Source organism: Lactuca sativa, chromosome 7 (assembly GCF_002870075.4).
Source record: "Lactuca sativa cultivar Salinas chromosome 7, Lsat_Salinas_v11, whole genome shotgun sequence".
Classification (NCBI taxonomy): domain Eukaryota; kingdom Viridiplantae; phylum Streptophyta; class Magnoliopsida; order Asterales; family Asteraceae; genus Lactuca; species Lactuca sativa.
Genome location: NC_056629.2, coordinates 121,016,765 through 121,041,801, shown reverse-complemented (window position 1 = coordinate 121,041,801; position 25,037 = coordinate 121,016,765). Strand labels below are relative to the sequence as shown.

Here is a 25,037-nt window from a genome sequence, read left to right as displayed (position 1 = left end):
TACATCAAAATAAAAGACAAACTTAATAAATGCATAAGAAACAAAATAACTTCAGTCCGGACAAATAATGTTCCGAGATGAAGGTTTGGTTCCAGATCGTTAAGCACTCCGGACTTCAGGATCAATTACGGAATGTGTTTCTCTTCAAGGTTCTTCACTCCTTTTCTCCAGCTTCGGACATGTTCCAGATCACATCTATCTTCGGAATCGATAGCCTTCGGAATATATACTTAGGATTGCTAGAGGTTCACTTTCAGGTTCCAACACTCTTAACTGATTTAACTCAGTCTTCTAATTGCAAAACTCGTGATGCATTATAATACCTACCACGTCACGGTGCGAGCTCTTAGGCTTCGGCTACACTCTGACCGACCCATGGTGCCTTTCTCGGATATCATCCTATTTTCGCCACTACGGAGCGGTACCCATATACAATGTCGCGGTGCAAAGTACATTCTACTCTACTTATGATGAGAGCATTATCCTTTTTAGTGCTCTGCATACCACACTATGTTAGGATACTCACCAGATTGCGGTGGCTAAACATTAGCAGCTTCCTTAGTTGATTCCATTCCAACTTAAGACAATTTTCTTCTAATTATAAAACACTCATATCCTCTTTGTTCCAAACTAATTTTCTATGATCTTTATGTCAACACGAAGGTGGGAAGATTTCTACAAATCCATTAAGTCATTACTTACAAACAACATACGAGTATTAATCTATTAAGTAACAAACTTGATCCAAAAAACATAAAATTCTCATTTTACCCTTAATTGCCCAAATGGATCATCTCTCGCATATCTTATCTTGAAATCACTTATTTCATTTTATAAAAGTCACATAAACTGATCTCAACTCATTTCTTGAAAATATATCTTCTAAATTCATGAAACTTCTCTAAATAACCATATTGCCATTTTAGTCGATTATCTAACCAAAGTCAAATCTCTCTAAATTTTAGGTTCATACAAGCTTAATTGTTGATCGTTAAATACGATAAAAGTCGGTGCTAGGCGGCCGTTTCCTATTCGATCTATATCTGTTATACGCGGCCTAATACGTCAAAATTTAAAACTATTAAAATTTTTAATTTTCCACTAATAAAAGAAACTTTTAAATTTTTAAGATTATAAAATTTTAAATTTTAAAGTTATGCACCAAAATTATCAAATATTATACGAAGATTTTTAAAATTTAAAATTTTGAAATATTAAAATACTCTTATTTTCTTATGATGTATTAAGTTTTGCTTAATTTTCTTAATAATTTATGGTTTTCAATTAATCTCTCATTAATCTTTTGACCCTACCCTCAGTAAACAAAGTGTAGTACGCTTTTATGAAAGCAATTTCTCTATCAGGCACAATAACACATGGAGCTAAACATTTTTCTATAATGGAATTTGGACAATTTAATGCATAAGTATAGCTGCACTCATTTTCCTTATGCATATTGAAAAATATTATCGCAAATGTCATATTTGTTGGAGTTATACAAACAATCTCTAGTAAAGGCATATCATACATATTTATCATACATATTTGTTTTATATGTCACCTCCATTAGCAACACATGTGGTATTGCATGTCATATTTCATTCGAGAATGTATAAGAGAAGAACATATCTTTCAAGACTCTGATAATAATAATCGTTATTTTTCAGTCGTGACATCAAAACTTGCATTTTGTTGTTACCCGGTCTTTCTTTTTCTCCGAATTTTGTGGTGCATATTGTATATAGTTTTGAGAATAGATACATTTTTTACTTTTTGCTTCTTTAGCGTAGATAGTATATATTTTGGTTTCACATTCTTTTGTAACAAATATTAAACTATTAGAACTTCACTTTTAGTTAATCTTCTTGCAAACGGATCCTCTTGAAGATATAATGTCATTAACAAACGGATCCTCTTCAAGATATAATGTCGGTTAAGGATTATGTAGTTCACTATTTCATCTTTAAAATCCGACAACCGTTCACCTGCAAATATTTCCTACCAAAGAAAATGGTCAATTTATCTTTTTGGTGTCGGTGTTTCTTGTAGAGATTTACGTATTTTTGTATATATCTCCTGATCACACTTAAATTAAACATTGAAGTTATGTTTTGAAGGTTGTATACGTCGATAACATAAAAAAATGAACGTCTTGTTTGTTGCACCCAATCTACTAAGTCCTACGAGAGTTTGTGCACCTGAAAAATGATATAATAATAATAATAAAGTTCTAGATGATAATCTTAATATAAATGTATATAACAAATAAACTTTATACCGTATTACTTTCAAACTCGACGTGTTGTCAATTAAGTAACTAGTTTCTTTATCGGTTTTGTTCTCATCACCACCATTTGAGTTTGTTCATAATTCCTTTGATTATTGAATTGAAATTTTTCTTCCCAAACCGTCGCATCTAAACAAGAAAAAATTGTTTAAAAAGAATTTCTTTCTATGAAATTTTCTACTTATAATAACCAGTCGTAAGATATGCAAATGGAGAATGAAACAATATCTTTTTATAAAAAGTCTACTATAATAAATGAAAAGTTTTTTGCCACATGTCATCTTCTCATTCATTTGGACACATGTCATTTTCTAAAAATTTTAAATTTTTTGACTTTCCACTTGTCATTTTATTGTATTTTTCATTTTATTAAATTAAAATTCCATATTTAATATGTAAGGTAATATATATGTAAGGTATTTATTAGAAATGGTTTATATATGTAATGTATTCAATACATTAAAGCCTAATTAATTTTAATAATTCAAAATATTTCTCATTTTTCTTATAAATTCAAAAATTTCAAATTGTTAAAATTTTATATTTAATTTTTTTAAAATAAACTCATGTAATACATGGGTCTCACACCTAGTTTATGAATATAAGAAAAAATAATAATAATTCCCTTCACTCAATATCTATTTATCTTAAAGGGACACAATATAAGAAAAAAGAATAAAATGTTTTCTCATTCAAAAAGTAAGACATTTACATACACTCTTGGTTGCACTAATTTTTTTTTTATATATACTTTTTGATCTTATATGATACAAGATAATGACGAATGTTAACAAATATTAAAAATATAATTATAATGTTAATTTACGAACAAATAATATCAATTTTATGCATAAGTCAATAAAAACTTAAGACAATGAAAATAGTTTAAAGAAATTAAATAAATAGTAAATGAATAAAATAAAAATGTTAAATGTTAAATAGTAAATGAATAAATTAAAATGTTAAATGTTAAAGATATATAATCTAACCTTTATATAAATAAAAGGGGTTCAAATGAAAATTCATATAGTAGTTGAACACAACTTTTGTCTTTTAATAAAAATGTTAAAAGATGTTTGGATAATACAAATATCTTTTAAAATAATTTTTTTTTGTATAAAAGAAAAATTTAATGTTTCAAAAGTTAGAAAATCTTATTTTTTCGTGATTTTTTAGACTTTTTAAAATGAAAAGATTATTTTTATTTTAAAAACAAATACAAATACATTTTAAAAACTATTTTTTAGAAAAAGTATTTAACCAAAAGATACTTTTACAAAAATATTACCTTTTATAAGAATATTTTTTTGATTTGGACGAGAGTTCTGAAAAAGACACATTGCCAATCTTTTCTTTCATCTCGGTCGGAGGAAATGCAATCGGAAGGGCTAATACAAAAAAAGACTTTTAATATCAAAAAGTAGTCCCGTGTGATATCTCCTTGCCTTTATAAGCGAGCTAGATATCAAGCATTAAACACAATCCAATGGCTTTGCTCTATAGCCTCGATATGCTTCTCCTCTCAGTTTTGTTGTTTGTTTCTATTTCTGTATTCCTTTACAGGAGAAGGTCCCATCCTGCTACTAATTGGCCTGTTTTTGGGATGACCCCCCATCTCATTCTGAATGCTTACCGAGTCCATGATTTCGCCACTGATCTTCTCAAACAGAACCATGGTACTTTCATGTTTAAAGGTCTTTGGTTCGGCAATATGGATATGCTTGTCACCTCGGACCCCACCAATATTCACTACATGTTGAGCAAGAACTTCCCAAACTATCCTAAGGGACCAGAATTCCATAAGATTTTTGATATCCTTGGAGATGGGATCTTTAACTCAGATCACGAGGTATGGGAAATCCAAAGGAAAACAACCATGTCTCTACTCAAACACCCAGACTTCAATTCTCACCTGGAAAAAAATATTAGGAACAAGATCGAGAAAGGGCTTCTCCCTCTCCTTGATTTGATCTCCCATAATCAGCAAGCCATCGATTTGCAGGAAATATTTCAGAGGTTTACTTTTGACGCTATCTGTGCATTACTTTTAGATTATGATCCTGAAACCCTGTCCGTCCATTTACCATATAATGCCTGCGAGAAGGCCTTCACTGATGCCGAAGAAGCTCTTCTGTGGAGGCATGTGTTGCTCGAAAGAGTTTGGAAGTTGCAACAGAGATTCGGGATGGGCAAAGAGAAGAAGTTGACCGAAGCTTGTAAGGTTTTTGATGAATTTATTTATAAATGCTTGTCACGGAAAGAAGAGTTTGGTAATGATGGAATAGTAGAGAAGGAGGAGACGACCGGGTTGTTAGAATCTTTAATGACAAGTTTCCAAGGACAAACTGGGATTTCAGGGGACTCGAGAAGGTTTTTAAAAGATACGATACTGAATCTGATGATTGCTGGGAGAGACACCACAAGCACAGTTCTTTCATGGTTTTTCTATCTCCTTGCCCAAAACCCTAGCATAGAGAGCAAGATCCGAAGGGAGATTGAGAGCCAAGTTGGTGGTTCAGATTGGAAATATTGTTTGGGTGTAAAAGAGTTGAAGAGTCTTGTTTATCTTCACGGAGGTTTATGTGAAGCATTACGGCTGTATCCCCCTGTTGCTTTGGAGCACAAGTCGCCATATGAGGCAGACGTCCTTCCAAGCGGACATGCAGTGAATGAGAACAGCAAGATTATTCTGTCGTTCTACTCCATGGGAAGAATGGAATGGATATGGGGGAAGGACTGCATGGAATTTAAGCCGGAGAGATGGTTTTCAGGAGGAAAAGGAGGGATAAAATACGTACCATCTTATAAGTTTACAGCGTTTCATGCGGGGCCACGGACATGCTTGGGTAAGGAAATGGGTTTTATTCAGATGAAAATGGTGGCGATTGCAATCATTTATCATTACCATATCGAGGTGGTCGAAGGTCATAAGGTTTGTCCAAGCGATTCCATTATACTCCAGATGAAACATGGTTTGAAGGTCAGGCTCAGCCCTATTAATTAGGCAGATCAGGGCTTGAAGATTGAATTACAAAACAAATTAAGGAAAGTAACTTTCATGAATTATTTTTACTTTTTTTTTTTTTTTTTTTTTGCAAAACTGATGTGGGGTGTAGATATAGTGTATGTGTACAAGCATGTATGTTTAAAAAAATAATTTGATGGTTAATAGCTAAATTATGAGTGATAATATTTGTAGCTTTGAAATTAATATAAGGTAATGTAAATGATCTCCCTTAAGTTATTTTATAAGGGCATAAAATCATTTTTTTGGGTTTAAATGTCATTTTAGAAAAAACTGAAGTGTACCCCTTGCCTTTTCATCAAATTCACATATGTTCTACCTCCTTTTATATAACAACATCTCCACTTCCTCATATCATAATCAATGACATCATAATCAAATCCTAAATCACATTTGGTTGTGCATTGGTTGTGCAGAATCCTGCCTTTCCTTTCAAATGATAAAAAAAACAGCAGATTTGATAAGTCTGCATACTGTATAGACCTTTTGGACAGTCATATAACAATGGACATCGGAATCGTAAGGATGGTGGTACTTGCAGCCGCTGTGGTGGTGTGGGAGAAATTGGTGTCGACAACAGTGGTCAATTCAAACGACAGCAATGCCGACAAGAGAACAATCAGATTAAGTCGGGATTAGGTGTTTTTACTGACATCCATTTAACCCCAAAACCATTTTCTTAAAACCACTTTGACGTTGCTTACTAACCCAATTTAATATGAGGTATATTACATAACTGACAAATGATTTATAAAACTTTATTATATATAGATAGGGAGTGGTTCTTATTTAAACCACTCCCTATATATAGGTAAAGGTTCAAATGAGAACCAAAAAAAAACTTTACACCCATTAAACATCAGATCTGATACACTAAAACTTCAAAAAAAACTTTCAATCTCTCTCAAACTTTTTCAAAACTCTCATGAATCTTCAAGAACTCATAAACTTCAACACCACCACTACCATCGACTGCCACCACCTACCTCCGTCAGACACCACCGCAACCATCTAGAATCGCCGCCTCCCTCAAATGTTGCAGCTCTACCACCACCTTAGATTGCTGACCAAACTCACAAGCACCATCTCCAGGCTCTCACTTCTGAAGCTTAACGTCATCCGCTACCTACTACTACTGTTGTCTTCTTTTTCTGATGACTTCTCCGACTGAACAATAGCGCCGCTACAAAGAACTTGCAATTGTCGCCTCCAGAACCTTACACAATTGGCGCTGCTCATCGTCAACCACCAGATCCAACATTCCGCCGTCCAGATCTGACATTCCGTCCTCCAGATCTACAATCTTCTGTTCAGATCTATGATTTCTGCTACCACCGACGTTCAGATCTGAGAATTTTGGTACAGATCTATGATCTCCATTGCATTAGATACTCCAGATCTGTGATTTTCCGACCATCGTTGCATTAGATCTTCCGGATCTATGACTTTCGCGACATCATTTTACTCCTCTCGCATTTGCTCCGCCACAAACACCACCAGAAACACCTTCAGGTATCAGATTTGTTCCACCAGCTGTCAACTCCTCATTCTTACGCTTATGTTTCACCACAGCCGTCATTTTCTCCTACAAACACCGCCTTCACATTGCTTCAGATCTGCTTTCATGATGATCTATACTATTACAAGCTCCGATCCGCCAACCGACTACACTGGAGCAAATCTGAAGCCAAAAAAGTTTTTTTGTGGTTAGATTTACCAAGAAATAACAAAAACTTGTCTTCTTTGGTGGCTGGTGGTGGTTCCACCGTCTTATGATGTTTTATGGTAAGATCTGGTTATTTTTTTTAATAAGAACTCATATTCTGTTGTCGTCTCCCTTCTTTGCTCTCTTTCTTTTTGATTTCTAAAAACTAATTTCTAAAAACAACATGCACACAAGGTGTTTGATGAAATGTCTCAATAAAAATATCTATGTTTTAAGCTGTGAATATTATGAATGAGTATTTGAACTAGTCTGTTAAGTTGTCAATGCATCTCTGAAATAATCTTTTAAGTTACGATTGAGTGTGAACTAATTTTTTAAATTGTGAAATATAAACAAAATAGTATACTAAACTATGATTTTTTTTAATCCATATATGATTATTGTTGCATGGTAAGAGCTTCATATTTGATGAAATATGTATTAAATTGTGAATATATTGAATTAGATGTGAATATTCTACATTGAGTTGTGAATTTTTAAATTAAACTATAAATACACTAAATTAAACTGTGAATTTGATATATTAAATTGTGATTTTTATATAATTTTTATGTTAAATTGCGTACGAATGAATTAAATGTTCGAATAATATTGTTGGTTTTTACTTCTATCCTCTATGATGTTATTGGTCGTAAAAAAATGTAAATAGACTAAATTAAATTGTGAATAGAAAGAATTAAACTGTGAATTTACTATATTATTTTATGTATAATACACAATTTAAATTGTGAAATTATTATATTAAACGGTGAATTTTGTATATTAAATTGTGAATTCACTATATTAAGTTTTGAATCGACTGTATTAAATTGTGAATTCACTGTATTGAGTTGGACACTAACTATATTAAGAATTAAACGAACTGTGTGAAACTGTGAATTATATTAAGCTGTGAATTTTTTTATAAATTTTGTGTTAAAATATGAATTATTTATGTTTGAATTTTGTATTCATTTTCTTGTAAATATATTAATTTTTGTATTGTATAAATATGTAAGAATGTAGTAGTTTTATAATTATTTTATATTAACTCTAAATAATTGAATTAATATTTTATTAAACTGTGAATGGAGTATTTAATCGTTGAATATATGACTTTATATACATACATATATGATTTTGAAGGAAGGATGGTTGCAATGGTGACACATGGGATTGGTGGCAATGTATTGTGGTGGGTGGTGATGATAAACTTTATTTAACTTCTTTGAAGTTTTGAATTACTGCAAAATGGATTGTATTAATTGTGAATTTTGTGAATTCAACCGTAAATAAATTGTATTAAATTATATAATTTATATTATATATATATATATATATATATATATATATATATATTAATAAATTATGAATGAAAATACTACATTGTAAAAATTATGAATTTTCCATTTTCTTAAGAAAAAGCACAAAAAATTAGGATTTTTATATGTTTATTAAGCATTCACATGTTTAATAACTATAAAATGGGGTTCTTAGAGTTCTTAATCTTTTTGGGTTCTCATTTGAACCACTCCCTATATATATATATATATATATATATATATATATATATATATATATATATATATATATATATATATATATATATATATATATATATATATATTATAAACCATATTCAATATTTTTTGAAAATTAAGAGGTATAAATATTATTACATTCTATACAACCCTTGTAGGCTTAACAACCAAGGTCGCGGATATAGAAAAGAAAAACCAAAACAGGCTCCTCATCTTGAAGCCCCTAATTTTCTCTAAACCCTCGATCTTCTCTTCCATATTCTCTAACAGCAAATTACCACCACGAAACGGTGTTCCTCATTTTTTTTCTCCAACACCACCACCACCCTCCCCCCCCCCCCCCCCCCCCCCCCCGCACTATTGACCGCCTACTCCACTTAAATCTCCTATGTCAACCACTATCTTCAATTGTTTCTGCCATCTATGCAGCCGGTACACCCTGGAGGAGGGTCACTAGCTATCCCTGGCCTCATAAATCCTTATGTGCTTGCGTAAATGGTCTTCACTCTCTACTAGATGACGCGTTAGAAGTGCACCTCTACCTCCACCGGTGTCTGTAGCACCTGGTTCTTGGTACGTTTTCTTTTATTAATTCTTTAAAATATTTTGCATTTTGGTCGTGGAGTCGACGAGTTGAAGGACCAACTTGCCGAGTAGATGCGGGATGAGACGCGAAGTTTAAGCAGTGGACTCGACAAGTCGGGTCCCGGACTCGACGAGTAGGCCCTATCTGGACAAAAACCCTAACCCGAGGGTTTGCACGCTATTTAAACACCTTAACTCGGCCTCCTTCGTCCCATTTGCTCCCAGAAGACCGCCATAGCAAACCCTAGCCGTTATTGAAGCAATCTAAGGCATTTGGAGTGATTTTGGTGCTTTTGTGACCCAAGGAAGGAAGGAAAATCTTGAAGGATCAATAGGAGGCTAGAAGGATCCGATTTTGAGTATCATTTGTCGTCTACAGAAGGTATAAAGTATTTATACATTGTTTGTTCTTTTGATAGGGATTTTCTAAACCATTTTGGTCACCAACCATGATTGCAAGCATGGTTTGGGGTTGATGTTTCGGATCTAAGTCCTTAGAGGGGTTACAGGGCAGAAAGGAATGGCTCTTGCACTCAAAGAAGGCCCCATGCATTGTAAGAGCTTGTTTTAGGACCTTTTGAGCTCAAAGTTCTATGTAAACACGTAAAGGTTGTAACTTTACATGCTAGATCGATTGTAGAAGCATAGATCTATCTTTTGATCAAGGGTTGTACATCAGAAATCGAAGATTTAGTGAGTGGATGTGACCAAATCAACGAGTCCATTCTTGGACTCGACGAGTCCAAGGTGTGACATCCCCATTTTCATGGCCAGAAAAGACCGATTTTGTTTATGCTTTGTTTAAAAATCAGAGTAATATTTTAAATAAAAGTGTTACGGAATTTGTCCCAAAACAAAATATGATAAAGATTTATCAAAAGCATTTGTATAGAAATGTATTTCATTAAAAAGACTTGGGATGTCATGTTCGATACAGATCATAAGCATAAACAGTACATCATAGGCCTTTGACATTATTCTGTATTTACAGGCCTAAAATCCCTTAATCTCTCATCCCAAGACATCACATCTATGCTCATGCGCCACTACCTGTAATACAAGAAATTGAGTGGGTCAGGCTTGGGAGCCTGGTGAGCACATAGAGTTTTCAACCCACAATAAATAAGTTTATTAACTTTATCAAAACAAACAAACCCGATTACCCATTCCCGTTATCCTCACTTTACGTCCCTAAAACATCTAACACAAGGGACCTAGTATAAGGATTTTCATCGGGATGGACACTACTGCTAAGGGGATTCCTTAGCAATAAATTTCCTTAAGGCAACCATGTGGAGGATGGAGTACACCTGGTGAGCACACAGTTCAAATAAACACACAGTTCAAATGAACACCTATAGGTTGCGAGCCTGCTAGTGTTCCACTGGACAGCGCTTCGATACTCTCAAAACAATTTTCCTTCAATAAAACCTAGTATCAATACCACTAGGGTTTAGTCTAACATCAACCGCGACTAATTAATAGTCTAGCTATTATTATTATTATTATTATTATTATTATTATTATTATTATTATTATTATTATTATATAAACGTTAAATAACACTCAATATAACTCATAATATAGCCCAAATAATTATTTTAGGGACCTAATAGCATTACCATAATTATTTGAAAGCTATATTAAAAATTGCGTAAGCGTAACTCACTTACATCGGAGTTTAAAGAAAACGGGTTTTGCTCGGAGCAGCGTTTCAAAACCGAAAGACTCTTTTTCTCGGGACTCCGGGAGCCTCGGGGCTTCTTTTGGGTACTAGGGAGGTTCCCTAGGGTTTAGGAGGGTTGGAATGGGTTAGAGAGAGAATGATTGTAGAGAGAGAAGTGGAATTGATGTGAAACATCTGGAACCCTCGTCCCCCTTTTATACCCTGCGAGGCCTCGGATTACGCTGGGCGTAGTCCTTGGCTACGCTGGGCGTTCCTCGGATAAGGGCACCATCTGGATCCAGCTGTCTCGCATTCATCGGAAGGATAAGGCCGAAGGTACGCTGTGCGTACTTGACCTCAGACGCTGGACGTAGCGAAGCGAGGCGACGTGGCTTCATCAGGAGCGAGCACTGATTAGCGATGGACGGTTCAGAACGCGCCACGTCATCGATTTCCTTCCAGACTTCGCAATTTTGAATGCAATCTTTAAAAATCCGTAACTATCGAATACGAGCTCCGTTTTCGACGTTCTTTATATCCACGCGAAGGTGAGAACGTACTCTGCAACTTTCATTTAGACTCCGCCGACTAATTTTGACTATATTTTGAAAAGTTACATTATAAACAGGCCGGGACAAGATTGGTCCGTTAAATTCTCATAACTTCTTCATCCGACGTCCGTTTTCGTCTGTCTTTTTATCGTTACGCTACCATTAATGAGATATTTGATTCTCATTTAGGTCGTGTCGGCTAAAAACCGCTCGATCTAATATTCAAATTTTGGTTTGTACACTGCTAATCCGAAACTTCAAAAAATCATAACTTCCTCATACGAAGTCAGATTTGGGCGTTCTTTTTATGGACGCTCTCGGTTTAACGTATTCTACAACTTTAGTTCAAATCTCTAAGGCTAAAACTTGCTCTATCATAAATTCACTTTTTATACTTCCCGGTATCGTGTCGGTTCCGTCACGAAACTTCAACGAGTCCTAACTTCTTCATTATAACTCGGATTTCGGCATTCTTTATATCCACAAAATCCTTGTTTCAGCCACTACAACTTTATATAAGGATATCGGGCTTATATCACACTTTAATTTGATGCTTATTTTTATTCTTTATTACTTATACATTTATAAATAAATAATAAGCACATAAATACACATAATTCACATAATACTCATATATTTCATCTTTATTACTTCAAAAAGAATAGACTATTACATTGTCAAAAATGCTTAGCCTTGAAACCCGGGTGTTACAATTTTCTCTCCTTTAGGATGATTCCGTCCCGGAATCATGCATCAACAAACAGACGTGGATAGCGACTTGATGTGTGCAAACTCACTTTGTTTTAAACCTACTTTAATTATAAAATAACACACAAAGGCAGTGAAACTATCAATTGTGGTATAGTTGAATAAGTAGGGTATCGAACACAGGGAACGGCAAATTAAAATTAAAAACTAATTCTATCTAAATTAATTAATAAGTAGGGGGTTTTCTCTAGTTTTACAAGACTAGAAACTTGCTAACTATTACTAACTAGAAAACTAAGAATTAACTAGATTCAATAATTGGGAAGGAACTTTTGTTTAGTTCAACTCAATTGATCCTATGGTTGATTTCAAGGTAATGGTGCAATGGATTAATTCTTTTGTTGGTTACCGATTCAAGTGATTAGACTCGCATTCACTACACTAATCCTTAGCAAATAAACTAACTTAAACAGTGGCCAGTTGTCTATTTTACTTAGATTTACTAGATTAATTATTCGGGTTAATTTAGACTTGCAATAGTTAACTAATTTAATCTTTTAATTAACTTCTTGTTGATGGTCATCACACAAGCTTGCACATGAATTTACTTAATTTTCTTATTAACTCTAGTTTCATGTTCATTAATCCTAGACATATGGCAAAGTGATCACATAGCATATGAGATTGATAAGCAATAGATGTTCATGCTAATCAATTATCTTCCTATTAACAGGAAATTAATTATTATTCACACATAAGGTTCTTTAGCAAGCTAAAGTAACAAAAATCACCAACTTAGAATTAATCCTACCAATCAATCAAACCATATTATCAATTTTGTATCCCCAAACAGAAGTCTAAAGGTTTTAGCTCATAATTGAAGTAAATAACAGCAAACAAGCAAATTCTAATTGTTTAACCATAATGTCAAAACAAAAGATTAAGTGAGATGATGAAATTTTGCCTCAATTCTCCTTCGGGATTGAATTCTAGCTTCTCTCGTCGTCTTCTATGTTTTTTCTGACCTCTTTATCGTAGCTAAACTCTTCTGAATCGTTCCATAATTCCCCCCCATCGTTCTGAGGAGTTATCTTGATATATACGAATCGACTCGTCGAGTCCATCTCTTAGTCCCTGTATTGTGATAAGTCTCTGGGATCCCGAGTCTTTATCTTCTCGAATCTTCGCTTGGACTCGCCGAGTAGTCGACCCTACTCGCCGAGTAGGTGCTATTTTTGGTGTTTTTCTTCTTTGTTCCACTCTTGATCTCTCAACCGCTTCTCCTTCTTCCTTCTGCTTCCAAGCTTCATTTTTTGACTGAAAATATAATTCAAACACTTTTAAGTACCTTTTGTCCATAAAATGTAATAATTTAGCTAATAAATGAATAAAAATCTATACTTAATATGAACTAAATATGCACATATCAAAATACCCCACACTTGACTTTGGCTTGCCCCCAAGCAAAACTTAATTTTAAACATTATAATCACATATCACAATTCCAATCTAACCCAGCCATTATGCCAAGACCGCAACGCATGCATTTGTGTCTAAATTTATCCTAAGTACCCCCATACTCCAATTACTCACAATCCTCATAAACATTCTCCCACTCACCCCGAACTATGCTCATTTTATGCAACCCTCCGAATCCATCCGCAGAAAACCTCTTACCCTCAAGGTATTTTTAATTGAGCAACCCAAGCATACATAATCTAGAATTACAACTTTTCGATACCACTATGGAGCTCTTTTGAATTCTTCACTTCCTTGATAATTTGATCTTTGATCTCTTTGAATTCACCACTTTATTGTTTGATTTTTTGATATCTTCAACTTTCGAATTTCTTGGAATTTTGATCTTCACTTTATTTGCTCCAAAATTCTTCAACTTTTCTTGCAATTCTCTCTCTCTTTTTTTTTTACATGTACCTCTCTTTTTTTCACTCAATAAACCTACATGCTTAAGCAGGGGCGCTCAACCTCAACCTTTATTGGCTAACGATAATAATTTTCCTGGATACATTTCAGGTTTAGGCTGCTAAACATATTGCATCCCTCAGGCTGAGCGGGGTCGTGTTTTTATCCCATGATTTCACTGGAATAGGGAAGCCACAAATGCACTAGAACGTGTATAGGATCAACTAAACATTTGGGTTTTCATGCAATCATCAACATAATTCTAACATGGAATCCTAATTTGGTTTTTCCAAATTTTTCTAAATTAAGTCCCTAAGTAATATTTTTTGTATGCAATGACTTTTTTTTTTTAAATTAGCCTAAATTAAGATTCTAAATTTTCTAATATTTGACCAACCCCTTACCCCACACTTATTTTATGCAATTCCCTCATCGCATATTATGCAAAAAAATAAAAATGCAAATATATTGAGGGAATTGGAACAAACTCCCCTGGGGTAGCAGTCAATAGGTTGATACTCTCTTCTTCAACTCCTTCTTCAATTGACTTTAGCCATGGGAACAGCTAATCCATGACTTGGGTATCAAAATCTCGTGTGGCAGGCTCCAAATATGCAGGGGAAACAGTGTAAGATCTTCAAGAATCGATATGGAAGAATAAGTAGTCAACTGGTACACTCATCAGCATCAAATCAGCAGTCCTCACGGTATAAAAATGAATGACTCGTCGAGTCATATATGCGACTCGTCGAGTATAAGCGCGGACATCTTCGAATATGTGAGATTACATGGCGACTCGTCAAGTCAGTTTAGTGCACTCGACGAGTAGACCGCTGGTCGAAAAAATGATATTATGCATTTGTTCCAGCCTCCAATAAATCTTCAAAACTTCTCCTCACTTCTGGACTCACTCGCTCATGTCCCTAAGGACCGGACTCAACACTTTGACTATAACGCTTCCTTTTCTTGACTCTCTTTCACTCTTTATAACCCTCTTGACTCTATAACTCTAACCCTTATATGCAAGCACTCCTAATTCAATTCTGAAAAATAATCAAGGCAATCAAACATCAAGCCAAACAGTAAAAAGTTTTAAACAAATTCCAAACACACCAAATAAGAAAAAACAAATATAAAAATTGTTCAATAAAAACACAAAGAAACTAATCCTCCTCATCATCGTCATGATCCTGCGCCGCTCCTCTTCCACTCGCACCGCTCCTTCTCGCATTGATCACCTCTTCCCACGACGGAATATACGGGAAGTTACCACCATCAATATGCGGAATGTTGAAGTGGTCAAAAAGTCGAATATGTGATTGATTGCTAAAGTTGATACCCCGCGCCATTTGATCTTGTAACCGCCTCATCTCAACATTGTACCAATCCATTGGTACCTCATCATTGTCTACCAGAATCACCGACAGTTCATCCTCTACATCACGTTCTCGCCTCGACCGGACCCTCCTTCCCGGCGCCTCAGGACCAACAACCGGATCATCATGCGGGATAGCATAATGACCTCCACCATAGTCTTCAATGATCCTAGCCCTCATAAAAAGAATAGGATTGAATGGAGGGGTAGGAATCATAGTCATCAAGTTCCACGTGCCACGGGTCATCAACCCAAATGAATTAGCGAGCCGTGTGACAAACATTCCACCATTAATCTTCAATGTCTTCCGGTCTTTGGCCACACCCTCAGCCAAGTATGAAGCTAAACACCAAGGAATATTGCAGAAAGTATCGGGTGTGATAATGCTCCATAAGTAGAAGACATCAAGGTTAGAAACCTTGTCATCATCCTTCCTTTGGTTAATGGTGGTGGAAATAAGGCGATGGATAAGGCGGTGTGTAGACGAACGAATGCTTCCTTCCTGGGCTGATTTCGGAATGTACACTTTGTTGGCAATTGTATTCCACAAACCCGTGCTCGTCACTCCATCGGGGAACACTTTTTGAGAGTGTTCCATAAATGCACGGAAAATAGCGGTCGACACCAATGACCGATCATAAATACTCATCCGACAAGCCAAGTTAACAATTGAACGCTGATGAAACTCGCCCCCAAGACAGAAACTGACACTTGTCGGGTGATAGCAGTTATCCCCCCACGAAAAGATACTGTGGAGAAAAATTCCAGGCAAAGCTCCCGGTACACTAGCTCTTGAATATGGAAGACCCGGCTCCACCCATCGCATACCATCGTCTCTCCCTCATAAACAAACTCCTTTAAAAGATAAGGAGCCAACTCCTCTTCATAGTGCACGCTTTGCAACCAACCCCAATCAATTATGTTGGGCACACAAATTTCTTTCTTCTTTACTTCAGCCAGTTTCTTCCTCCACCTTGTCATAGTAGAAGCGGATTCAATTTGAGGGAAATTTAACCAACGAAAATCTCCTTGGCATCCACTTGAACCTTGCCCCCTGTGAAACATTTTCCCTGCACAACACAGAACATAAAACCAAGCAATAGTAGAAAATCATTAAAATAAGTCACTCCTGTGTCCCCGACTCGACTCGTCGAGTCCATGAACGACTCGGCGAGTTGCAAGAACTGCGCGAGTCAGTCAGCGAGTCGGTCAAAATTGAACCATGAAATCTCAAAATTACTTCAAGGGTTTTGTCCAAGGGCATGTCTATAAGGTATTAGAGCAAGAATAGTCATGCAAAACAACATAATTCATGAAAAATCGAAACCCTAAAAATTCACTATTCTTCAAAAGCGGGTTTTCTATGAAATTACTACCCTAGATCATCTTAAAATCATGCTTCTAACAGAAAATAGGAAGAAATTAGTTACCTTTAGTGATAGAACTTGAAAAACTTGAAGAACAATGGAAGAAGAATTGAAGAAGATGAATGCTAGAGAGAAAATGTTGGAGGGAGGCGCACGGCGAGTGTGTTATGAAAAAAGAAACTGATTTCTTTAGGGTTAAAACCCTAGTTACCGGTTGTAAAAGTAATTTCATTATTATTTTTTTCTGTAAATAATACCGACTCGTCGAGTCAGCGTCAGACTCGGCGAGTCTGGTCACGATCTTATTTTTTCTGAAATCTATATGGACTCGTCGAGTCATGGTCAGACTCGGCGAGTCTCTTGAAAACAATTCAAATATTATAAAGTTTTTGTCATTTATTTAGAAAAGAAAATTTATTCCACCCCACACTTAGTCCATACGCACTCTCAAGCAGACATGTCCGATGATTTGGAGAATTAAAATTCTAAGAAACGAAAAAAAATTCAAACAAAACTAAAAAGGTAAAAGAAAGCAAACTCTAAATAACGAAATGCACGCCTAGTCTTTTGTGGTTTGTACTTTGTTTTGTAAGCGTTAATCTTCTTTTTCTAAGCCCGTTTTGATTCATCTCTCTTCTTTTTCACAACATCATCCTCAGCTGCTTGGGCTTCCCTTCTCCTCTTTTTCTTCTTCACCCCATTCTTTTTCACCTTCTCTTGCACCTCCTTTTTCTCAAACTTAATTACTTCATATTTTGTGAAGGTTTGTGCTCTAGGTTTGGTAATGAATGGTTGATCAGCCTCCACTCTCCTATCCTTTGCCTTCTCCTCTTTTTCTGTGCTTACCCCATATTCAAGCGGAATTGCATCAAGACATGCTATATGGGCGTGTTGAACTTCCGTGTCTATTTCTCCTTCTGCTGTATGTTCTTCTGAAGAATCATGAAAAATATCCAAGTCCAGAATATGCATAGAACTAGCAACAAGCAGATCTAAGTCGTCCAAGTTGTTGGTGATCGACTGGACTCGTTGAGTCCAGGAGAGTGACTCGGCGAGTCGGATCGTTTTCCACTATTTCCTCTGTGTTTTCCGAGTAAGCTCCTCCCAGTAGCTTTTCTATCTCCTCCAAGTCCTTGTTAACATCTCCATCCTTTCCAAAATGTAGCAAAAACTTGCTTGGATCTTCTTCTTGCAAGAGTTCAAGTTCTTTTTGTAGTATCTCATCATCCAAATGGATAAATGAGATCTCTTCTTTTCTTTCCTCTTCTTGCTTGGCTTCTGGTACGGCTCTAAACATTGCGGACTCGTCACCTACCCTCAACGTTAGTGTAGACTCACATACATCAATTAAAGCACATGAGGTGTTTAAAAATGATCTTTCCAAAATAATTAGAATTTTCGGGTCTTCTTCCATGTCAACCACCACAAAGTCTTTTGGAAAAATGAACTTGTTGACTTTAATGAGAAGATCCTCACAAACGCCTCGTGGATGAATTGTTGTCTTGTCTGCCAAATGGATCTTCATGTTTACCGGTCTCGGCTCCGGTAAATTCAGCTTCTTAAAAAAGGAGAAAGGCATCAGATTGATGCTTGCACCTGAGTCGGTCAACGCTTGAGTGACAAATGTATTTCCAAACTGGCACGGAATTATAATACTCCCCGGATCGCCCTTCTTTTCGGGTAGGTCACTCAATATTATTTCCGCTTCTTCAGCCAAGTCTTTCCTAGCAGCAAAGAGACTTTTTAGTAAGTTGAAGTACTTGGGTGTTGTGAGCATCGTCTCTACAAATGGCACATTGACTTAGAGGGCTTTAACATGCTTCATAAAGGCTCTATAGGCTTCAACTTTTTCCATAGCCATGGCTTTGATTGGGAATGGCAAAGGAGGATTATATGGCTTTAAGGGAATGACAGTTTTGTCATTTACGCATGGACTCGTCGAGTCCATTAGAGGGACTCGGCGAGTCAGGTCGGGTTTAGCTGGAGCCGACTCTTCTGCCTTTTCTATCTTCCTTTTGGAGATCCTCTGTGCTTGTGTGACAATTTCTTCATTGCTGGAGGTCACTGCACTCACATTCTCCATTCTCGGATTGGTTTCGGTATTACTTGGAAGTTGACCCGGTCTTCTTTCGTTCACTTGGTGTGCAAGCTGTCCTAGATGTTTCTCAATGTTGAGAATGGATGCCTGTTGATTCTTTAGCATGTTTCTGGTCTCGTGTATTGCAGCATCGTGATTGTTGTGTCTCTTTTCGGACACGGCTATGAATTTAGTGAACAATTCTTCTAAATCGACTTTCTTCTCCATCACCGGTTCTTCCTTTTGATAATATTCCCTCTCCTTCTGCTTGTATTTCTCCTCCTTAGCCTGCTTATATTCTTCGTATGAGAGCCATTCCTCCTTCGGTTTCCGCCAATTTTCGTTGTATCGATCGCTACTTGAATAGAATACTTGAGCCTTTTTGTTTCCATTCTCATCCAAATCACAATCCTTTGTGAGATGGGACCCTATACAATTCTCACATCCTATCCAAATAGCATGGATTGTTTGATCCATTTTTGTCATCCTCCTATCAAGACTATCAAGCTTAGCTATCACCGCCGCCATGCTATCACTTGCCGAGTTCACTACCCCCCGACTTACTTCATTTCTTGGATTGTGGTATTCTCTAGAGTGCTTAGAGAATTCTTCAATTAACTTCTTGATTACCGGGGGCGCCTTCTTCGTGAACGGGCCTTGAGAATCGAGCAATTGCCTTGTGGTGACATTGACTCCATCATAGAGAATGGAGACCTCTTGTTGGCTATTAAGGTCATGGTGTGGGCAATTTCTAAGAAAGCTCCTGTACCTTTCCCAAGCTTCATAAAGAGATTCTCCGGGTTGTTGCTCGAAGTTGGCAATAGCTTTCTTTAGCTTGGCTATTTTGGAGGGCAGGAAAAATTGGTCTATGAACTCTTCTTTCATCTTGGCCCATGTGGATACCGATCCAGGATGAAGTGACTTTAGCCAATCCTTTGCAGCTCCTTTGAACGTAACTGGAAGCATGCGAAGAAGCTGGGTCTCGCGGGGGAAATTCGGTACATTGAAGTAGTCAGCCACATCATTCACTTCGTCCAACAGCTTGTAGGCATCTTCGTGATCCTTCCGATAAAAAGGGATCTCCTTGAGTTGGGGGAGAATATGGCCATTTAGTTCGAAATTAGCGGTCGCGGGAATTGCGGGCTGCACAAGTCCTGGGCTGGTGTCATCGCGCATCCTCTTCTTCCATTTCCCTATGGGGACTTCATCGATTTTAGCCATAGTGATAGCTAAATCGTCTTTAAACTCGGAGTCGTGCTCATATGTGGGCTCTTCTTCTTCCTCGGTCTCGTACTCGATATCTTCTTGAATTGGGTCTTCGATTGTCACAGAGGCAGTGGATGCTCCGGATTTGCTGCTCCTCTTCTTGCTGAAAACGGACTTTCTTTGAAGAGCGGTTTCTCCAACGGTTTTGCCTTTGCTCCTCCTTAGTGCAGATTCCGGCTCTTCAAGAGGAGGGACCAGAGGTGTATCAGATCCGCGGTTCATGAAACAACTGTAAATAAAACAGAAAATGTGTAAAAAGAACAAAAATAAAATAAAAAATTAAAGCTGTAACAGCGATGTACTCGCCGAGTCGGCACGAGTGCACTTGGCGAGTTCAAGGCAAAAACAGAAAAAAAATTTATAGTTACTCTAACAACGGAATTTTATTAAAATTAATTCTACTTACTGAATTACCTTTTAAAATAACTTTGTGTAAGATAAATCCCACACAAAGGATCGATTAAATTAGAATTTGATGTTAATTTTAGAACCGTTCCCCGGCAACGGCGCCAAAAACTTGATGTGTGCAAACTCACTTAGTTTTAAACCTACTTTTAATTATAAAATAACACACAAAGGTAGTTAACCTATAAATTGTGGTATAGTTGAATAAGTAGGGTATCGAACACAGGGAACGGCAAATTAAAACTAAAAACTAATTTTATCTAAATTAATTAATAAGTAGGGGGGTTTTCTCTAGTTTTACAAGACTAGAAACTTGCTAACTATTACTAAGTAGAAAAATAAGAATTAACTAGATTCAATAATTGGGAAGGAACTTCTGTTTAGTTCAACTCAATTGATCCTTAGGTTGATTTCAAGGTAATGGTGCAATGGATTAATACTTTTGTTGGTTACCGATTCAAGTGATTAGATTCGCATTCACTACACTAATCCTTAGCAAATAAACTAACTTAAACAGTGGCCAGTTGTCTATTTTAATTAGATTTAATAGATTAATTATTTGGGTTAATTTATACTTGCAATAGTTAACTAATTTAATCTTTTAATTAACTTCTTGTTGATGGTCATCACACAAGCTTGCACATGAATTTACTCAATTTTCTTATTAACTCTAGTTTCATGTTCATTAATCCTAGAAATATGGCAAAGTGATCACAAAGCATATGAGATTGATAATCAATAGATGTTCATGCTAATCAATTATCTTCCTATTAACAGAAAATTAATTATTATTCACACACAAGGTTCTTTAGCAAGCTAAAGCAACAAAAATCACCAACTTAGAATTAATCCTACCAATCAATCAAACCATATTATCAATTTTGTATCCCCAAATAAAAGTCTAAAGGTTTTAGCTCATAATTGAAGTAAATAACAGCAAACAAGCAAAGTCTAGTTGTTTAACCATAATGTCAAAACAAAAGATTAAGTGAGATGATGAAATTTTGCCTCAATTCTCCTTCGGGATTGAATTCTAGCTTCTATCGTCGTCTTCTATGTTTTTTCTGACCTCTTTATCGCAGCTAAACTCTTCTGAATTGTTCCAGAATTCCCCTCATCGTTCTGAGGAATTATCTTTATATATACAAATCGACTCATTGAGTCAGGTGGCGACTCGTCGAGTCTTTATCTTCTCGAATCTTCACTTGGACTCGCCGAGTAGTCGACCCTACTCGCCGAGTAGGTGCTATTTTTGGTGTTTTTCTCCTTTGTTCCATTCTCGATCTCTCAACCGCTTCTCCTGGTTCCTTTTGCTTCCGAGCTTCATTTTTTGACTGAAAATATAATTCAAACACTTTTAAGTACATTTTGTCCATAAAATGCAATAATTTAGCTAATAAATGAATAAAAATCTATACTTAATATGAACTAAATATGCACATATCACGACTCATCATGTCATCCTTTATTTCCCAAGTGAGATTCGGCCCATTCGAATGTTTCCATCGGACTAGCACTAAGTTGACCATCTTGCATCATAACTTCTTAGTATTACGGTCAACAATTGCCTCAGTCCCGTGAATTTCCTCAGATACACACATGGAAGGTGTTATGTATACCATCGAGTTCTTCAGGCAATTCCAGCTTGTAAGCTTGGTTCCTAATCTTCTGAAGAACTTTGAACGGCCCAATAAACCTTGGACTCTACTACCCTCATTTCCCGAATCGTATAAGTCCCTTCCACGGTGAGACTTTAAGCAGAACGGAATCCCCAACTTCAAAATTCATTGGTCGTCTTTTCTTGTCAGCATAGCTCTTTTGACAATCCTGAGCTGCTAACATCCTTTCCGTAATCACTTTCAACTTCTCAGCAGTCTCATGGACTATCTCAGGGCCCATAAACTGCTTCTCTCCGGCTTCAAGCCAACAAGACGGCGTACGACACTTCTGTCCATACAAGGCTTGATAAGGTGCCATCTTGATGCTCGAGTGGAAACTGTTGTTGTAGGAGAATTCTACCAGAGGTAAGTGCTCGTCCCAATTCCCTTGGAACTCAAGGGTACATGCTCTCAGCATATCTTCTAGTGTTTGAATCGTTCTTTCGCTCTGACCATCAGTTTGCGGATGGTAAGCAGTACATAAACACAAGTTTGTACTTAACTCCTCTTGTAGACTCCTCTAAAACCACGACGTCAAGCGACTATCACGATCTGATATGATTGTAAGAGGAACACCGTGAAGTCTTACAATTTCCTTCACGTAAGCATTTGCGAGCTTATCCATAGACCACTTCTCATTGGCTGCTATGAAGTGTGCACTCTTGGTGAAATGATCCATGACTACCCAAATCATGTCGTGTCCGTTCTTCGTCCTGGGCAGTTTAGTCACAAAATCCATGGTGATGTCTTCCCATTTACCCATAGGTACAGGTAAAGGTTCTAAACTCCCATATGGTTTCTGAAGTTGTGCCTTAACTCTCGCACATGAGACACACTCGGCCACATACTTCGCAACATCGAGCTTCATCGTCGGCCACCAGTAGTAGGGTTTTAGGTCCCTATACCGGGATGAATCGAGTACATGGTCTTGTGTGCTTCTTCCATCAGAAGGTCTCTTATTCCTCCCGTCTTAGGTACCCAAATCCGATCTTGGAATACCTTCAGTCCTCGACTGTTTGTACCGAACACTATCGTTTTTCCCAAACATTCTTCCTTTCGGTCATTCTTCTCTAAAGCTTCTTCTTAAGCTTTTCTGATACTTTCCACAATCGTCGAGATGACTTCGATTCTCAACGCTCTTGACCTTTTCCTTTCAAGTTTGACTTTCCGATTGAGAGCATCAGCGACAACATTTGCTTTACCAGGGTGGTAGAGTATCTCACAGTCATAGTCCTTAAGTAACTCTAGCCAGCGTCGTTGCCTCATGTTCAATTCTTTCTGATTAAAGAGATACTGGAGACTCTTATGATCAGTGAAAAGCTTGCACTTCGTGCCATAGAGGTAATGCCGCCATATCTTTAGAGCGAAAACTACCGCTGCCAACTCCAAATCTTAAGTGGGGTAGTTCGTTTCGTGCTCCTTCAATTGTCGAGATGCGTATGCTATCACCTTTTCTCTTTGGGTCAGAACACAACCCAAACCGACTCCAGATGCATCACTATAGACCGCGAAGTTTTCAACTCCATCAGTTAGAGAAAGTATCGGCTCTTCACATAACTTCTTCTTTAGCTTCTCGAATGCCTCATCGTGTTTCTCACTCCACGTATATGTAGCTCCTTTATGGGTCAAAGATGTCAATGGATCAGCTATCGAAGAAAAGCCTTGAATAAATCGTCGTTAATATCCAGCTAATCCTAGAAAGATTCGAATCTCCGTGGGACTCTTCGGACGTTCCCACTTCATTACAGCTTCGATTTTTGCTGGGTCAATCATTATCCCTTCTTGATTAACCACATGACCCAAGAATTGGACTTCTCGGATCCAAAAATCACACTTGGAGAACTTAGCGTAAAGCTTCTCCTTCTTTAACACTTCCAACACATCCCGTAGATGCTTGACATGCTCCTCTTGGCTTTTCGAGTAGATCAGAATGTCGTCGATGAACACTATCACGGATTTATCGAGGAATGGTTTACAAACCCTATTCATCGAATCCATGAATGCTACTAGAGCATTGGTTAGTCCAAACGACATAACCAAGAACTTGTATTTTCCATATCTCATCCTGAATGCAGTCTTCTCAATATCCTGATCTCTCACTTTCAGCTGATGATATCCCGACCTAAGATCGATCTTTGAGAAGTAGCTCGAACCTTGTAGTTGATCGAATAGGTCATCAATCCTCGGCAATGGATACTTGTTCTTCACCGTTGCCTTTTTCAACTCTCGGTAGTCTATACACATTCTCATACTTCCGGCCTTCTTCTTCACGAATAACGCTGGAGCTCCCCAGGGTGATGAAATAGGTCGAATGAAACCATTGTCCAACAACTCCTAAAGTTGCATCATAAGCTCCTTCATCTCTTTTGGTGCTAATCAGTAAGGTGTGTTTGCTATCGGTGTTGTACCTGGTAACAAGTCTATCCGAAACTCCACTTGCCTATCAGGTGGTAACCCGGGAACATCTTCGGGAAAGACTTCTGGATAATCGCACACAGCCGGTATATTTTGCACCTCCTTCTTTTCTTTCTTACCATCAATCACAAATTTCAAATATGATGCACATCCTTTGGATAAACATTTTCTAGATTTCATCAGGGAGATGATTCCAGAATTCACTCTACGTTTGTCCCCGTACACCATAAATGACTCCTTTCTAGGGGGATTTACCCTAACTATCTTCTTTCGGCATAATATCTCGGCATTGTTGGCGCTAAGCCGATCCATACCCAAAACGATGTTGAAACCTTTTAACTCTATGGGTAATAGCTCTTCGTGGAATCCGTTTACGTTTAGATCGATGACTACGTTCTTAATACGATTACTAACAGGTATAAACTTACCACTGGCAACTTCTACAATCAGGGCATTATCAAGTTTTTCTATAAGTAATGCTAG

General features: G+C 36.9%; 2 protein-coding genes and 1 non-coding gene across 3 annotated transcripts; 2 read left to right on the top strand and 1 right to left on the bottom strand.

The window, feature by feature from the left end:
* The first annotated feature begins 3,773 nt into the window (after positions 1 to 3,773).
* Positions 3,774 to 5,665, top strand: LOC111897026 (alkane hydroxylase MAH1). Its single transcript, XM_023893005.3, has one exon. It carries the CDS (start codon positions 3,774 to 3,776, stop codon positions 5,289 to 5,291), a length of 1,518 nt encoding a protein of 505 aa, XP_023748773.1. The 3' UTR covers positions 5,292 to 5,665.
* A 12,044-nt stretch (positions 5,666 to 17,709) lies between these two features.
* On the bottom strand, positions 17,710 to 19,038 carry LOC128127321 (uncharacterized). The gene is made up of 2 exons (XM_052765784.1): positions 18,840 to 19,038; positions 17,710 to 18,515 (listed from the first exon to the last, which is right to left on the bottom strand). The coding sequence occupies exons 1-2, from the start codon at positions 19,036 to 19,038 to the stop codon at positions 17,710 to 17,712; spliced, it is 1,005 nt and encodes a 334-aa protein (XP_052621744.1).
* Positions 19,039 to 19,540: 502 nt separating this feature from the next.
* On the top strand, positions 19,541 to 19,647 carry LOC111897027 (small nucleolar RNA R71). The gene has a single exon (XR_002852075.1). It is a non-coding gene; the product is annotated as a small nucleolar RNA R71 (small nucleolar RNA).
* The last annotated feature ends 5,390 nt before the right edge of the window (positions 19,648 to 25,037 follow it).

Excerpts from the sequence above, each read along its gene's own strand:
- LOC111897026 (XM_023893005.3), top strand. The coding sequence starts at position 3,774 with ATGGCTTTGCTCTATAGCCTCGATATGCTTCTCCTCTCAGTTTTGTTG.
- LOC128127321 (XM_052765784.1), bottom strand. The coding sequence starts at position 19,038 with ATGGAGAAGAAAGTCGATTTAGAAGAATTGTTCACTAAATTCATAGCC. Across the intron at positions 18,516-18,839 it reads AAGACCGGGTCAACTTCCAA|AGACGATGCTCACAACACCC; the intron begins GTAATACCGAAA and ends TGCCATTTGTAG.